A 17,676-nucleotide genomic window follows, 5' to 3' on the forward strand; every position below is an offset into this window, starting at 1 on the left:
AGTTGTGCTTCTTAAACCTACCAGCACTCAGGGCATTTACAGAAAGCACAGAGGCAAGCCAAGTGACTGACTATGGTAGCACTAGTCATAATTGGCCTAAGCACTCTTCACTTGTCTTTGGCTGCCAAATGAAATGAAGGGAGAGATGTGATTAAAGGAAAATAAATGTATTGACCTATCCAGAAATTATCCTTTGATCTCATGTCCTTGATAAGTTTTGCATTGCTAAAGGGAATAGTTATTCTTGTTCCTGAAATATCATTGTTTTTGAGTTGCCAAGCCTTGGATGAGAAGTCTTAAGCGATGAGCAAATCTTGCCTGCAGAATTTTAGAAGCAGATTTTTTTTTTTTTTTAAAACACTGGGAAAGTCTTCAAAGAAATGCTTGTTTGGGGATTCTTTTGGAAAAACTGATGAGAGTGTCTTCATGGTGAACTTCATTGTTTCTGTAAAATAACCATAAGTTTGCCAGACACACCTCCATTTTTAGGCTGGCTCTGAAAGCATTTTGTCTCCATGTGGAATGTCCAAGAGTTCTGACATTGGCCAGCCAAGGAACTCTATGGAACAGACAACTAAGCTTCAAAGTCTGCCTTATTTTGAAAAATGTTCTAGCAAACCTAATGGGTAAATTTTGTTTTTTCCCATTTTGATTACTGGATCAACAGCTGTTGAAAATGCAGTACTTACACACACCATAAACATGATTATGACCTGAAGTTTGGCATTCTTGAGTTTTTGGTTATTGAAATTTTTGGTGATTGAAATAGCCAAATTTTTGGCTATCGTTTGTTAGATTGTTTCTTAGACAACTAAACAATTTACATTGGGTACATATTTATCACATTTGGATCTTGCTTTTTCTTCTAAGAATCTCAGGACTGCATATATGGTTTTGTGTCATTTTATCGTCCTAGCAAACAAGCCTGGGAAATAGGCTACACTGAGAAATAGTGGCTTTCGAGGCAGCAGTGAAATTTAAGGTCAAGTTTTAATTAAGCCACAACTCTGGTTCACAGTACTCACTACCTGGTTATCCCAAATACTATTCAAAGCAGGTATCCCTGAACCACTCTCTAAAAGCTTTCACTGCAACCGCATTTTCCAGGGCAACTACTCTTTGATTCAGGTTCTGGGTTGAGGCATATTTCCTGTCTCCTTCACTTTGCCCAGTTAAAAGGCCTGCTTCTTTAAAGCCAAGAGAATTGACTGCAGGTCTCTTCTGAGCAGAAAAGGGTGGGGTGCCATTTGTTATAGGGCAGGGCTTCTCAAATTGGGGAGTTGCGACACCCCAACCTGTGGGCCCTGAACTCTACCCCCTTAAGGGGTGGGGGCGGGGGGAAGGCAGGGACACAATACCCAGGATGGCTTTGCTAAGGGGGTGCAGGGACTGGCATGCACATACCAGTCCCTGCCGAGGGAGGCTCTGCAAGCTTCAGAAAGTGAAAGCGGAGCAATTGCGCTCCATTTCCGCTTTCACTTTCTGAAGTTTGGGGAGCCCTGTGGAAGGTTGCGCAGGGTTCTCCGCACCCGCGGGAGGCCGCAGCAGGGACTGGTAAGTGCATGCCAGTCCCTGCACCCCCCTTAGTGACGCGATCCTAGGGACTGCATCGCTGCCTTCCTGGCTCCCCTGCAATGACTTATTGCGGTCCTCAAACTCCCTGTGAGTTTGTGAACCGCTGTTTTAGGGACAATTGGAAAGTGGGTATATATTTACTTTTTTAGTAATTTAATGGCCCCTCCTTTATAAGAACTGGAAAATAGGCGAGTCATTGCAAACAACTTGGTCCCCTGTCCACTTTGTAAAGCTTTGAATAGGAGAGGAGAGGCGAGGGACAATGGTGTCCATTGTTAAAGTCTTTGAGTTTGTGGCTGTGTTTGAAGTTGCTCATGGAATTGTCCATGGAGCCCAAAATGATGCTTTCAGCCCTGTAGTTTCATTGGTTTTAGCAAAAGCGTCCACTGAAATTGCTTTCTTCCTGTGTTCTAAGTCTGTGCCCTGAGGGTATTTCTTGAAATTTGTATTTGGCAGCCTTGTGTTTTTATATGATGTTAATTTGTATTACTAACACATTATTAGTGTTTTTAGTAATGGAAATGCAATATGTTTTGTTTCAGGCTGCTGCTGGGGAAACACTGAGCGAGGATGAATGCCCATCTGATGTTGATTTGGATGACCCGTACTTTGCTGAGGAACTTGGAAAATCAGGTTTGATATTCTTGCTGTTCCATGTACTTAAGGATGATCAAGGAGACTTTGTGTCCTTGGATTTTCTCTTGTAGTAGAGCAGGGGTGTCCAAAGTTTTTGGCAGGAGGGCCACATCAGCTCTCTGACACTGTGTCGGGGGCCAGGGGAAAAAAAGAATTAATTTACATTTAAAATTTGAATAAATTTACATAAGTTTACATAAATGAATATATTAAAGATGAACTTATATGAATGAATGAAGGTCTTGCAATAGCTCAATGCCTATAAAAGGCCTTGCACAAAGCAAGGCTGGCCTTTCCTTTCCTGCCACTGCTGCATCACAGATGTGAAAAAGCAAGCAGTGGAGGGAGCTCTCATCCCACAGCTCACATGAGAGGTCAAACAGTCACCCTCACGCTGAGAGAAGTTGCGTTGGGCCAGTGTGGGCTTCAACAAATCTCCAGAGGGCCAGAGGTTCATTGGAGACTGGGGGCTCTCTGAGGGCCGCATTGAGAGGCCTCAAGGGCCGCACGTGGCCCCCGGGCCGGGGTTTGGGCACCCCTGTAGTAGAGGATGGTGTCCTTTGTCAGATTGCTTTTTCCCACTTGCCCCAGATAGAGGGTGCTGTATAAAAAAAAACTCTTGACTCATCAGAGGAAGCTACTCCCCCACTTCCATTCTGGTCTTACTCCAAGGAACAGGGCTGGGACAAATCTAATCAATGTTGCCTTCAAAATTCTTCATTGCCTTGGTTAGTTAATTATTAAACTAGAATTAATTGGTTAGCTAGGATTCAGTATTCTCTTTCGATGGTTACTTCAGCAGTGATGAGAGCAAACTTGGCACAATTAACCAAATCCTGTATGTGGTACCTGCTGTGAGAACAGAGTCCACTCTGCCCAATCAGACTGCTCCTCGCATTTCAAGGGCCATTTTCTACAACTTCATGACAAACGTTAGTAGCCCTACCTGGTGAAGATGCTCCCCATCTTGGGTTTCAGACTGAGAATAATGTACACCAGAAGCTGACCTGCACAACTCACTTGGCAGATCCAGCAGAATTTGAGGTAACTTTACCGGCACATCCTGATTGAGGCTGCAATCCTATGCATACTTAGGTTGACCTGTTGACTATACCAACATACCCTGTTGACTATAATAGGACCTAGATATTCATAGGGTTGTACTGTGAGTTAGCTGCTGGAAATCCTGTCCAAGGATGCTGCTTGTGGCTGTGAGAGGGAAATGTTAGACATGCCGTGATAGGTTCTCCCTTCAGAGTGGAGGGATAGCGTCCTACCTATGCCAGGAAGTGCTATTCCTCCTCTGAGCCAGCTGCTCTACAGGCTCCAGAACAGTAAGTTGCCTAAAATTGATCTGACTTTCAGGAAACATCAGAGTTGTCTATTTTGATTAGTTTTCTTTTTGAGTTTGTAAGATTTTACTCAGGGTAGAGAAAAGAATTTGAGATCCTCTTCAGTTTTTTCAGGACTTCGCTCATGATTCCTAAGGAAGCTTTCAGTGCTTTGGAGACAAGCCCTTCTGCCACTTGATGCCCTGTTGAAAGGGAAAAATAAGATAGAAATAAATGGACATTTTTCGCTACAAGAGCAATAAATAGTAGGATCCACCAGGAATATGCATTGGGGATTTGTGCTATTTAACACTCATATGGAGTTAGTTTGAAAAACTTGCAGATTATACCAAATAAATTGGTAATAACATCTGAAGCAGAATATAAGTTTCAAAAGTTGCTCTCTAAACATGGGTGCAAGGCCAAAGTATAGAAGAGATTCAACTGAAGGGCAGTGATGCACACTGGGACAAAAATAATAAGTTCATGTATGCTGTTGAGGATCGATTGTCACTGTACAAATGAGAAATCTTGGGGTCATTTTAGGAAGTTTAGTGAATGCCAGTTCTGGGTGCTGTGGCATTGCACAAATTTCTAGGAAATAAATGGAAAAATAAAATGGCAAGTATATTTCTGTAACATAAATCTATGATACATCCGTGCCATTGCTGTGGCAATTCTAGTTTGGAGTGCTGGCAATTCTAGTTTGGCAATTCTGGATTGCTGTGTGCCATTCTAGTTACTACATCTGAAAAAGGGTATTCTGAAGCTGGAAAGTTACAGAAAAGACAGTGAATGACTAAACATTATCTATCTCACTGGAAACCCATTGCAAATTAAGATTCTGAAAATGATGGGAAGAATGACTTTGTATAATGCGTAGTTCATTTCTGTTGGTTGTTGTCAGTGCTGTGAGCATGAGTTGCTTGAGAAGCAGCAGACATACTTGTGGATGTTGGTCTATGAATCATGTCTATTAGCCATTTATAATAGTTGAGCCCCCAGGTTCAGAGGCAGGGACAAGTAGGGGATGGCTATCTCGATAATGCTGTGCTTGTGGATTTCTTATTGATGCCTGACTGACAACTAATCTACGTGGAGTGCTGAATTAGGTGAACTTTTTTGTCTGATCCAACAAGGCAATAATTACATCTTTCAGTTATATTCTAAAAGTGCTTTTCCTTCAGTAGCCTGTTTTTGGACACAAAGTGTGGTGGGAAATAAAAATAATTAGTCTTGGAGCAAGATTTAGAATTTTTTTGTTATGTGTTGCGTCATATGTGTACAGGACTTTCTTATGTGAAATGCCTTTGGTCAGAAATCATGGGATCATGTAAAAGTTCTCTGTAATCCTTCATGATATTTAAAATGGAATTTCTAAATGAGAAGACGGAAAAGGAAAATTCTGGAGAGTCCAGCATCGTCCTGGCCCTTAATAGAACAGGTGCAAAAAATGCTATAATTTATTTTCTCTGTAACATTGTCCACAAGTGTGAGCACCCAACAAAGGGTGCAGGAAGGAATGTCTTGGAACCGGAGGAGCAGGAATGTTGTGCAGCTGTCATTTGTCAGCAGGAAGGAGAACGTTAATTATTTTAAAAGGGGAAATGACAAGAAGGTGTATGGCCTTCAGCTCAGTTTGAAAACTAATATATTCAGTAAGTGAAAGCATTCAGAAGAATCCTCTCAGCTTTCCCTGTACAGCTGATGGCCCGTCAAAATTAAATACCCACATTTCCTTAGTTAAATGTGTCTTTTGTCTAGCTTATAGTGCAGATGCATATGCTTATTTAGGTAAGCTTTGTGTTAGTTTCCTTCTTAATTTGATTAACTCTTACCTGTTTACATGTGTCAAGAGCGAAGGGCTTTGGGATTCTGACTGCTGTTTTGCTGGACTTTGTTTTGGATGACCGTGTGGAGGTATTAAATATAAGTACAGAAACACAGTATGGTATGATAAATATGGTTTGACAAAATAAGCTTGGTCTGTGCAAACCAGTTTCTGTGTCCAGAGAAAGCATGTGCGGAGTGAAGGATCTTGTTTACCAGATCAGGAGAACAGGGATCTGCTGGGTTTTTCTCCTTTTGTTCTCCTAAAAATGCGGGACACTGCCTAGACCTGCTACACTGTATTGGGTGGCACCCCTGCCCCTTTCAGTTGACCCGCAGTTGGTAGTAATGCCTAATTACAACCAGAAACTGGGCATTGGGTAGATCTGGGACATTTGCAGTCCTGTTGTGTAATGTTCATGAATGCCAAAGCATACATCCGTTGAGGTTTACAGCCTTGGATATTGCAACTAGAATTCATGTACATGCTACCACTAAATCCAGTCAAGCAATCAATTTGAATTTCTTTTCTAACAGCGTTTGAAAGGTTTCATCTAACATTTAGCCACGTTTAACTGTTTTGAAAAAGTAATCGGTTGGCTGTAGAATATCAGGCAAATATGGGAGAATTGCTTCAGCTGAGCAATGCCGTAAAATTCTTTCATGACTGTTCCAACCTAGATGATTAACTTTTCAATAGTAAATTTGTGTTTTAGTAGGAGATAGAATGCATCCTACTGGCTGATGATAGTGGAAAAAATATTGAAATGAATTAGAACTGATAGGTCTATTAAAAAAATTCATACATCCTAGTTGGGAGAGGCTTATTGAAATTATGTACACTTAAATATACTCTGCTTTTTGTCATACCTGAATAGTTTTTATGAGACTGTTGTTTTCTCTTGATTCCTGGAAACCATATCCACAGGAAGCACGGAGAGCAGTTCACTTGTTCCAAGCTGCTTTGCGTTGCCCTTGGGTAATTTTATATGCTTTGATAGAAAAACAGATTTCTTAGTGGAATTTGTTGTTATGTGTTCTGCGTGCTAGACAAAAAAAACCCTATAGTTTTAAATATAAGAATAAGTAAGTAAATTTAGAAATGTACTCATTTCTTATGCTTTAAGAATTACTTCATGCACTATCCCTAGATACTGACTTTTTTAGATGACAATTTTTCTTAACAAGCATCTTTTAGAAACCCTATACCCTAGTGTATTTCTTGGATCCTGATTTTAGAAGAAAGATCTGCTATAGGGCCAGGTCCAATGTAACTTTTGCCACCAACCAATTTAGACGAAGGCTGATGGAATCTTTGTAAAAAAGAGCCAAGTTGGAGTAGATCCCAGGAATGACCCCCAAATGTGTAAAAAGGCCTCTGTTGAAATTAGGCAGATTCAAATCTTGGTAACATGAACCCTTGTGGTGACACAGGTATGGTTAGAGTAGAGAAACTTAGAGAAACACAGGCTTATAGTATTAAAACATGAAGTTTATGCAAAATCATCAGAACATGCAGACTTTTGAGAGGTAAAAAGATAAAGCAAAAAAGATTTCAGAAGGAAGTACAATAGGTTTCCTACAAACCTAGCCAAAGTTGGCTCTGGCCAAGCAGGTTCTATATTCTTGATTGCAGAAAAAAAGACCATCAACCCGTTTTTAACAAGGAAATTGGAAACCTATCCTAATCCCCAGGGGGCTAGAAAATGCTGTCCATGAAGGTGTGCATTTGTTAACTTCTCCTTAGCCCTGCAAGCCAAGGTGAATTCCTTAATTTATACTGGGGTCATTGGATATCCCATTGAAAACGAGAGAGAGAGAGAGAGAGAGAGAGAGAGAGAGAGAGAGCTGAGTAGATTCATCCTTTCAAATTCTTGGAAAGGGTGAGAAGATCTGAATAGAAAATAGGATTAGTTAACATCGCTTCATAACACCTGGAGTTAGAGGAAGACAACTATTCTGTAATTCTTAAAAAAAAGTACTTGGCACAAAAAGATCTGGGAAATGTTATCCAGGACATTCATACAGGAGAAAGATGTGAGCTCATGCAGGCAAGCAAGATTGAGGAGATATTCTGAAATTAAACTTTGGGCCTTGGAGCCTTTTGACTCAGTTTTTTCAATACACGACTAAAAGTTCTTCATACCTGTTTCTGTACTTAAGGCTTGGAATAAGTACATTTTTTAACGAAATGGTTGCTTCAGTAACTGTTTAAGTACCCTAATTCTAAACTCATCTGGAACTAAATCCCACTGCACTTAGGTTGCGTTTGTAATTTTTTTAAATGTTACTTCTCTAAACACTGGCCAAGATTCAGACTCTGCCCCACCCAGACTGTTCACAGGCAGAATTTGCTGCTTTATGAATGAACATGGGATATTTGCCGTCTGATGGCAGCCTCTTGTTTATAATGTGGTATTTCCACAGAAAGTCTCCAAGGTTGTAATGGGCTGCTGCAAAAAAAACCCATGTAGGAATGAGCCACCAATGACAATGCTGTAGATCCCAGTCAATATGCAATTATTTTAACAGGATTATTTAGGTTTAAGTAGCACTCGTCATGGGAAAAGCACTCGTCGTGGGAAACTTGTCAGAGCTGTGATGCTTGAATCATACCAATGGTTTTCAGAGCCATCATTTGGATGAGAGAACACTGGAGAAGACCTTCATTATCCTTTGCTATTGATATCTCCCTCTACATAAATTTAGAAGGTTCTGGCTGAAGAAAGCTCTATGAAGATCTTGGTTTTATTCATTTACTTAAAAATTACACCCAGTCTCTTCTTCTCCAAAGAAATACCCAAAGCTTCCAATTATTAAAATAATTTTAAATACAGAAACAAACAGAACAAACACAACTCATTTTCAGCACATAAGTTTCAATGTGTCCTTGAAGCTGGCATTTGAAGGGAGAGAAATCATGCTTTCCTGTTGTCCTGTGTTTCTGCATATTTTAATAGTTGTGTTTTTCTGTTATACTTACAATTAGGTTTGAAGAAAAGGTCCAAGAAAGAAGGTACTGAAGAAAAGGAAGCTGACATGGAAAAGCATCAGGTAGAAGAGAACATACTACATATAGCATTAAAATTTAGGTATAGGAATATGATTCTTCAAGTTAGTACGTATGTTAATGCTACTTCTCTGTTCATGGTCACCTCCAGATCTCAGGAACCTTCTCAGTCCTGCCCCCCATTTGTGCCTACACACATGCATTTTTTTGTCCCCCCCCCTCCCCTGCTGAGTTGTCTTGGGCTGTGCTACCAAGGCAGGTTGGGGAAATGGAGAACAGCCATTTCAGCAGAGGTTCCCTCTCCTCTAGCATTTTAGCATGGGAAGCATCATCCAAACTTGTTTTTCTTTGTTTCCCCAACCAGGATAAGTCAGGGAAAGAGGGAGGACCAATCAGACAGCTCCCCTTCTTCAATGCTGTGGTGGGGGGGAGGGGGAATGCTCAGTCTCCTATCCTCCCTATCCACAAATGGGCTTCCTTAGAGGCCCCTTCATCATTGTAGGCAGCAAATTGCTTGGTTGGTTGATTCATGCTACCCGCTGTATTGCAAGTACAGCTTCAGGAGCGAATTGGTTGGGCCTGTCGGAGTCTGCAGGCTCTTGTACAGTGTAGGACATAACAGATTCTGATTCTGTCCCAGCTAAGGCGACCAGAAGTAGAATCACTTCAGTTACTTGGCTCTTCAATCTTTCAAGACCCATGCTGTGCTTTCTACTTCTCAGTCAAAAGAAGAGGAGGGAACAAATGAATACGGAGGCAGCAAACTGTTTCTCAAGATAATCTGTGGCTCCACTTTCTTCAGTGTCATCTTAATAGACTAATTAAGCTATACACTAATGTTGGAGGGTGTAAGGAGGATGCAAAGCCATAATCCAGTTTTCTACTAAGTTCTGTCCTGCTACTGCACAGTTCTCTTGGGGGAGAAAAAGCACACTATCGGGTCACAGACTGGCTAACATGACTTTGTTGTCGTTCCCCTGTCCTCCCCAAGGATGGCCCCACTCTATGCAATGATGCTGTTGCATCATGTAATATGGGTAGGACTTGTTGACAACAATTAGTTTAGTTGTGTCTCAACATGTGAGTTGGAGTCACATCTGGTACATCTTTAAGAAGCCCCTCAGCATCCCTCCTTCATAACTCTGAAGTGTCCTCTGAATATTTGCAAAATATTCCAAAGAGTTCTCCAAACTGTCTGAATAAATCTAAACATTAAGCCTCCATGGAAAGGTCATTGGAAAAAGTGTTTCCGCATAATGATACTCCACATGGCGTGGTTAATGTGCGTTACTGATGTGGAGATGCTGCACATGTTTGGGATGACACTCAAAGGCGGCAGCTTTCAAGCATTATGTTTGTTGCATGTGAATGTTTTAGCTCTTTCCATATGTTGTCTATAGTATTTAAATAGACCATTAGTTAATCCCCAGTGAAAACAATAGTATAACATGCTTTCAGTCTACATCTCTAGGCAGAACACACATTTTGAAGGTCCTTCAAAAATCTATTGCTTGTGAAAATGCAGTCCCTGTATATGGAAACCTTTGCACACAATGACTTCAGCACCACATGGATTTTCATCAAGCTTTTTTAGTGCTTTTGTAGCCAAAATGAATAGGCTGCTGTAATCTTACACAGTTCTTCCATTCACATTGTTGTTTGTTTCAAGGCCTATTCATACTTTTGGAGAACTTATGACTGCAGGGAGCAAAGGATTGTCCATCTACCCATCCTGCCTCCATCTTCATCTGTCTCTAAACACATTCCATACTGTCTAAATGTAGAAAACAACATTCATCTGTTTCTGCAAGTGCTAGACAGTCTTTCTCCCTGTTACCTGAGTAGAGGAGAATAGTAGCAAGGTGTGTGTGTGTGTTTACACGTGTATAGAAAAAGATGCCTTTTTGATGTGATAAATGTGTGGAGGTGGTAGGCACACAGTCCCTCACCCACGGTGTGTTCAGGCGGACACTATATGCTGAAAATGTGAATAGGCTTTCAGTGGGATTTGTGGCAAGGTCATTTGTGCTGGGGATTATGCCTTTTGTGTGCTATATTCATAATAAGTAGAATTCTTGTCATTCCTGTCTAGTGCACAAGGTTGCTTATCACATAATCATTCTGAAGCTACATTTGCATATTACATTGCATGCTGCTGTTTTTGCCACAGTGGCATATATTTTCTTTTTATATATTATAAAAACACTCCTTTGTTTATCTTGAGATTAAAATAATAATAGGGTAGTGAATCAGTTTCCCTTCAACTACAGAACAGAAAATTCTTTTGATGTTTGTGTTTGTAATCAGTGCAAGCAACCTCAGCTACTTTATCAGTGACATGTGGTCCTAGACGTGTGCTGTTTTCACTTTTTAAAAAAAATTGGCCGACTGTCTTCCTTTTAAAACCTTGGACATTAATGAGACTTGATTACTGGCCAACAGAATAAAGTTTTGCTAGAACAGAATGGAAAGTACAAACAACTGTTTAAAATGCACTGAAATGTTTCGGCATAATATATGGTCTCACAGCCATGGTGTCATAAAACCTGCCACTATGGCTGTTATATTTGGTTCTCTCACCCACCCAGTCCCTGCATTTAGCCCTGCAAAAGGCAGAGTATAGGGACAATGTTTTGGCTCACAGTGCATCACAAACCACATACATACATATAGTATGTTGCATGTGATCTAGAATATACACACCACTGGAGTAGCATGCAGTTTTCTCTGTGTGTTGAAGAAGTGCACCCAAGGCTCAGCCCCATTCCACCATGTTGTCTTCCAGCCAATTGGCTCAACATATGAAGTATGTAGCTAAAATTGCTCAGAGAAGTTATCTTACACACAATGACATTTAACTGAAGAAATTTCAATTTCATCACGGTCTTCCAAGTCTCTCTAAGCTTGAATTGATAAGCTTAAAAAAAGGGGATGAGTTAAAAGTGCAATAAACAAATCCTAGCTATTTGCCTCAGAGCAGTTGGTCCAGCTTCACTGAAGTGAGAGTGATGCTCTTAATCGTTTGTGCTTTATTGTAAAGTACTCACATCATTGCCAATAAAAATGTTTTGTAAACCAATAGGCAATTATAGCTGTTCCTGTTGTGCATTAGTGACTGCATCTTTAGATGAGACAGGGTAACATCTGCAACCCATATTCTGTGAAATGTTGTGCAAACAGATCCTATCTGTTCTGATTGTAGCAGGCCGAAATGGCTTTGCTGGTGATGGATGAGGAAGAAGATGAAAGGAGACACTTCAATTATGACAAGATAGTGGAACAGCAGAACCTGGGCAAAAAGAAAAAGAAGCTATTAATGAAAAAGAAGGAACTGCTGACAGATGACTTCCAGGTAACTCCATGAGCATCCTAGTTCTGAAATGCAATTTAAAAATGCAAGTCATTTTAAGTTTGAAGTGGATCAATAACCTTGTTTTTGTATACATTAAAATATGTTTACTCTTTTTTTTCAAAAAGGACAGTAACGAAATTAATTATAAATCATGATGCAAAAGCATCCTATTTTGCACAGACATGTGGAACGTTTTGTATGCTGCTTGTTTTTTATGGGTTCATCTGCTGTTCTTTGGATATATTTCTAAGGATTAGTTTATGGCTTTCATGCTCACATAAGACCTAGTTAATGTGGTGTTCTTGGAATGATACGAAAGCGTCTCCTTATTTGGGCTGTGGGCTTTTGCTTTCTGCATGTTATGCTGAGTAACCGAACATTCTTTTGCCATTAGTTCTTGTGTTTGGAGGTACATGCAACATATAGCACTAACTACAGGTGTAGTTTTAACTTGATCCAGCAGAGGAGGTGGATAGTACCAAAGCAGTCACCTTGGTTTTGGTCACATTGGATAAATATTTTCCAGTTCCTTGACTGGTTAAAAACAAATTCATGTAGTATATGATTGCAGACATTTCAAGAAGTTTAAAGTTTGGGAGAGATAAAAGGATTTGACTTGGAATTTTGTTTTTATTTGGCATGTTCCCTCCCAGACCAAAACTGAGTTTTGTCTAGTTTCATTCATAGCCACACAGTGCTTGCATGTAAGTGCTACTTCTGTCATTTCAACTTTGTAAAGAGCAGTTATAGTCTATATTCATGGAAGAGGAACTGCACAGGTGTCTTCCTGCCTTTTGCTTAAAGCTGCTTCATAGATAACTGTTCTGAGGCAGGTGAAGGGGGAAATAATTTAAAATAGAAGGCTGTTGAACTTTATATTCCTTGTTAGGAAATTGATTTGATGCATGAACGAGTGTCTTAATTTTTCATTGTTACAACCTAAGTATGTTTGTCCTTCTGGCCCTAGGTGAATGTTGCCGATGCCAGATTCCAAGCCATGTATACGTCCCATCTGTTTAATCTGGATCCTTCAGATCCAAACTTTAAGAAAACAAAAGCAGTGGAAAAGATTCTGGAGGAGAAAGCTCGCAGAAGAGAGCAGGAACTTACGAAGGCAGCTGAGATGCAGGAGATTGTGGCAGAGGAGAAAACTGCTATCAAAAAATCCATCGATCCTGCATTATCAATGTTAATAAAATCTGTCAAGAATAAAACAGAACAGTTTCAAGCAAGGAAGAAACAGAAAATTAAATAAGTAGAATCTCCTAATTCTGAAAGTGAGACTTTGAAGACTAAGGACTTTGAAGAAATCCAAGCGAGTGCTGGCTTTGGGATGAACACCATCTTATTTATGATGGCCCTTTTTTCTTCTTCTTTTTTGCTAAGACAAGGCAAAGTGCTTGCCAATGAACTGAAAACAAGTTACATTAGAAACATATTTAATATACTTGAAGGCATTTGATGTAGCTTGGTTTCATAAAAAACAACTTAGTTTTTGTATGACGGCTGATGGTGTTGAGCCTCAAGAATTGACATGAACCTCAGATAAGCTTTTTTTTAATGCTTAGTAATTCAGAGTTAAACAAGTATGTAAGTAAAATGGATTAATTGACAAGATTGCATGAATAACTTGAATATATGATCTGTACAATTGTAAACAAAATTTTAATTATTGGTTTATTTTAGTTATTGGGTAATACCTTTTGTACATGTATATAAAGATTCAGTAGAGCTTGCATAGCGCTTTTTAATGTTTGCAAACTTAAAATTGAGGCTAAATTTAAAAAACCTGGAGCTTTGACATCAAAGCATTTTGATGATTTTTTTTTCTTTTGAATTAATCACAATCCAAAACTTCTGTTCTTTTTTTCTCCCAGAAGCTTGGGCTTAACAAGTTTGTTTTACCTTTCTGAGTATCACAGTTCTCAGTTAAATTCTTGAGTTAAGATGCAGCATATTAAATTGCTCTGTACAGTACTAGACACAAAAAAGCATTTACTGTAAATCCCAAGCATTTAAAAGGCTAGATACATTCCTAAATTGCTATATAACTCTGTGTCTCCAAAAGCGTGTCTTCCATAAAACAGACCCTACTGGTTTTTGTTTTCTCATGACTATACGAATTAGTCATGAGATAGAGTATTTGCTATCATGTAAATCTAGATGGGTGGTGAACATCTTCTGTCACAGCTTGAGTGGAAAGAAAAAGAATGTCTTTCCAAGTTTATGCAGTTAATTTTTTTCTTTACTGGGGTTGTCCAGGTGCACTACTTCATTGAAGGGATTTGTTTGTCCTACAGCCGACCTGCCACTGATATTAATTTTATTTAAAGCAGTGGTTCCTGAACTGTGAGCCGTGGCTCCCTGTGGAGCCATGGAAACCAGCCAGGGGAGCCACAGAATCCGCATTAAAAACTCACCACCCTGTACAGTACAATGTATAGAATTGTAGCCCTAATGAGGAGCCATGCCCAATGGCCCAGTAGGTCAAGTGAGCAACCAGCTGAAAAAGTTTGGGAACCACTGATTTAAAGCATCTGTGCTCCACCTTGGTGCCTGATCAGTTGCCTGACATGTTCCTTAGATACATGTGTACATGATGTTGGGTGCCTGCCAGGTTAGCATCAAGCGAGGACAGACTCATGGCATTTGAATTGATGACATGGAAGCCTTGGGTCCCATAGGCCTTAAAGGAAAGTCCAAATTTTGATTTTCCCAAGCAGCTGCCATTACCCTATTGTAGTTCTCTAACTTAAGAGAAGACTTGCCTTCCTTTCTTTATCTTTTTTGAAAATTCCATTACCAGTTGCACTTAGCTGGTCAGCAGATTTGAATTGGTAAACAATGCCGCATCTTGGGGGATGTCCTAACTCTGCAGTAAACAAAGTCATTAGTTATACAAAGCATGTGACTTCAACTCTAACTTCCCTCTCTAGTTTCATGGTACATTTAACCAAGAGTTGCCTGTTAATGGACACTTGGGCCTCAAACAATCATCTGCTGGGACACCTGTGGTAGGGTACAGAACAATAGAGTTGTTCCCATCTTGCCTTGGGGATGGACCACCAAGGCTCATTGAATAACAATGATTTCAGAGGCCCTGATTTCACCCCGCTGTGCTCTCTGGTGGATGCTTTGAGTATAAAATGCAGGGTCCCAGATCCTCCTGTCATTGTCATCTGCTAATTCCCATTCTTGCTATTGTTGCTTTGTGAATTGCTCTAAGATCTGCTGATGCTGCATCAAGATCCCTTTACTTGATAACGCTGCATCAAGTAAAGGGACCCCATTCCCTTTACCACCCAAGAATTACTGCCTACCAGCATCCATGACAAGTATTGGACTGCTCCCTTCACTGTCCAACCTTTTCCCCTTCTTTCCACACCCTTCCTCTGAGTGGTTTTGCAAGGCGCTGTTCCAGTGCTGGCTGAGCTGCCCCCATGGATCCTTTCCCCCAGGAAAAAATCTCTGCTTCCTTGCCTCACCTCCCTCCCCAGCTATGGGGAGCCCTCACATGTTTGCTCTTCAAGCCGCTTTCTGCTTTTCACTCCACCTTTGAAACTGCTGCATCTTGGCACCCTAGCCCCACAATCTGTGCTCTCCTATTCTGCAGAGATGGATAGGTAAACTTGGCCCTTGGCAACCCTGATAGTTTGTGAGGAAACTATCTTCTGTCCTGTACACAGTCAAATTGACCACATGTTCAATGTTCTGTCTGAGTCTAGGGTTCTTTAGTCTACTTTTCAGTAAGTCTGAAGCCCGAAGATAATGCCCAGGTTTCCTTTTCAGATGGATTCTCTTGTCACTGCAGCTATTCAAGGGGGATGCTCAGATCAATCTCCTTTCAAACACCTATACTGTTGGTTGGTAACTTTCCTGGCTTCCCGATGTCCTGCTCCCAATTCTTTCTCCTCACCTCCACTTTCACCATTACATGCTTCCTTTTTCTTATATTAATTTTCTCTTTCCTTCTGCCTAGAAACCATTGGTGTTTAGGGCCTAGTTGTGTGCACTGCACTGCATTTTATTTTTTTATTCCCCTTCCCAGTTGTTGTATTCTTAACCCCACAATAAAAGCTATTTATTCTTGCATCTTTTAATCTGATCTTCCTCCTCCATTTCACATCATTCCATTAAGCTGTGCTATGAGCCACTGTGCTTGGTCCCTGCACACACACACAAGTCCTCCCCCACCCCCACGTGCACATTTCACTTGTTTCAAAAAACATGCTTGATAACAGATTCCCCAATAGAGGCTTGGCTGCAAGCCAAAGGAAAAGAATCGTGTAACCCTCCTACCTTTTTATCAAACTGATTAGCAGCTGCTATTCTCAGGTCCTGACAGAACAGATCACTGTAGCTCACCGCTGCAGTGATCTCTTTTTCCACATCTGTCCTAAGAAAGTCAATGTTTAGCATATACAGTTCTCCACCTCAGGAGCAAGGAAAGCTGCAGTGTTGGCAACCTTCAGTCTCGAAAGACTATGGTATCGCGCTCTGAATGGTGGTTCTGGAACAGCATCTAGTGTGGCTGAAAAGGCCAATTTGGGAGTGACAATCCCTTCCACGCTGGGAGCAAGTGCAGTCTGTCCCTGGTCTGTCTCCCTGGCTATGGGCCTTCTTTGCCTCTTTGCCTCAGACTGATGGCCAAGTGTCTCTTCAAACTGGGAAAGGCCATGCTGCACGGCCTGCCTCCAAGCAGGCCGCTCAGAGGCCAGGGTTTCCCACCTGTTGAGGTCCACTCCTAAGGCCTTAAGATCCCTCTTGCAGATATCCTTGTAGCGCAGCTGTGGTCTACCTGTAGGGCGCTTTCCCTGCACAAGTTCTCCATAGAGGAGATCCTTTGGGATCCAACCATCGCCCATTCTCACGACATGACCAAGCCAATGCAGGCATCTCTGTTTCAGCAGTGTATACACGCTGGGGATTCCAGCTCATTCCAGGACTGTGTTGTTTGGAACTTTGTCCTGCCAGGTGATACCGATGGTGCGTCGGAGGCAGCACATGTGGAAAGCGTTCAGCTTCTTCTCCTGTTGTGAACAAAGAGTCCATGACTTGCTGCAGTACAGAAGTGTACTCAGCACGCAAGCTCTGTAGACCTGGATCTTGGTATGTTCCGTCAGCTTCTTGTTGGACCAGACTCAGATGATACCACAAAGTGCATTTATATGTGAACTACCCATTTACTGAAAGATGGAAACACTTGAGATAATAACAGAGCAACTTGTGCCCCTGGCTGCATACCAGTAGTGGCATTTCTTTTGCTCCCTTAACTAGATTTGATTTTATAAAATTACATTTCTATCACCACACAAATCTTTAAAAGCATATATTATTGCACTAGTGTTCTTATTACATTATTGCCAGAATAAGATGAGTGTCTCCCCTAGGGACTGGGGATAAGAATAGGCCCTCAGTTTGGCTGTACTTGTCGCAAGAGGTGAATAAACAGCCACCAGGTAGATGGGACTCATTAGCCTGGGAAGGCAGCTCATCTGAGAGAAGGAAAACTCTGATCCCAAACCTCCACTGCCTTGTGGCTACATCCAGTTATGGAAAAGGCTTCAGGAGTCAACCTCAAGGCAAAATTCGGAGCCGGAGTCCCTGAGGCAGTTCATGGCTGAACACAATCATGTTCTGGCAACTCCTGTGACACCGCTGGAACCAACCGTATTGGCTTCTGCCTTTCCATTGGACCATTTCAGTGACGTGGAGAGGGGGATTTGCTGCAAGGGTAACAGTCTATCCTCCATATCTACTTTACCCAGGCTTTGTGCACTGGAGAGGACACTGTTCCAGAACCACTATTCAGAGCACGATACCATAGTCTTCCAAGACTGAAGGATGCCAACATAAAGATGAGTGAGTGCCATTCATGCTGAGGGTGCTGTGGAGGGAGAGGAAAGGAATTTCTGCACTTGGCCCTCTTCTTTCTCCAACTC

The 17,676-nt window shown here is 41.2% G+C and overlaps 1 protein-coding gene across 2 annotated transcripts in view; it reads left to right on the forward strand.

Annotated features, from left to right (window-relative positions):
- Positions 1-13,542, forward strand: part of ESF1 (ESF1 nucleolar pre-rRNA processing protein homolog) — a 43,265-nt gene extending 29,723 nt beyond the window's left edge. For both annotated transcript variants that reach the window (XM_066609701.1, XM_066609611.1), the window contains exons 11-14: positions 2,118-2,208; positions 8,362-8,426; positions 11,588-11,734; positions 12,702-13,542. In XM_066609701.1, coding sequence (XP_066465798.1) covers positions 2,118-2,208; positions 8,362-8,426; positions 11,588-11,734; positions 12,702-12,989 — 591 coding nt within the window. In that variant the 3' untranslated portion in view covers positions 12,990-13,542. The remainder of the gene's footprint in view (positions 1-2,117; positions 2,209-8,361; positions 8,427-11,587; positions 11,735-12,701) is intronic.
- The last annotated feature ends 4,134 nt before the right edge of the window (positions 13,543-17,676 follow it).

This window comes from Tiliqua scincoides, chromosome 1 (genome assembly GCF_035046505.1).
Source record: "Tiliqua scincoides isolate rTilSci1 chromosome 1, rTilSci1.hap2, whole genome shotgun sequence".
Lineage (NCBI taxonomy): Eukaryota > Metazoa > Chordata > Lepidosauria > Squamata > Scincidae > Tiliqua > Tiliqua scincoides.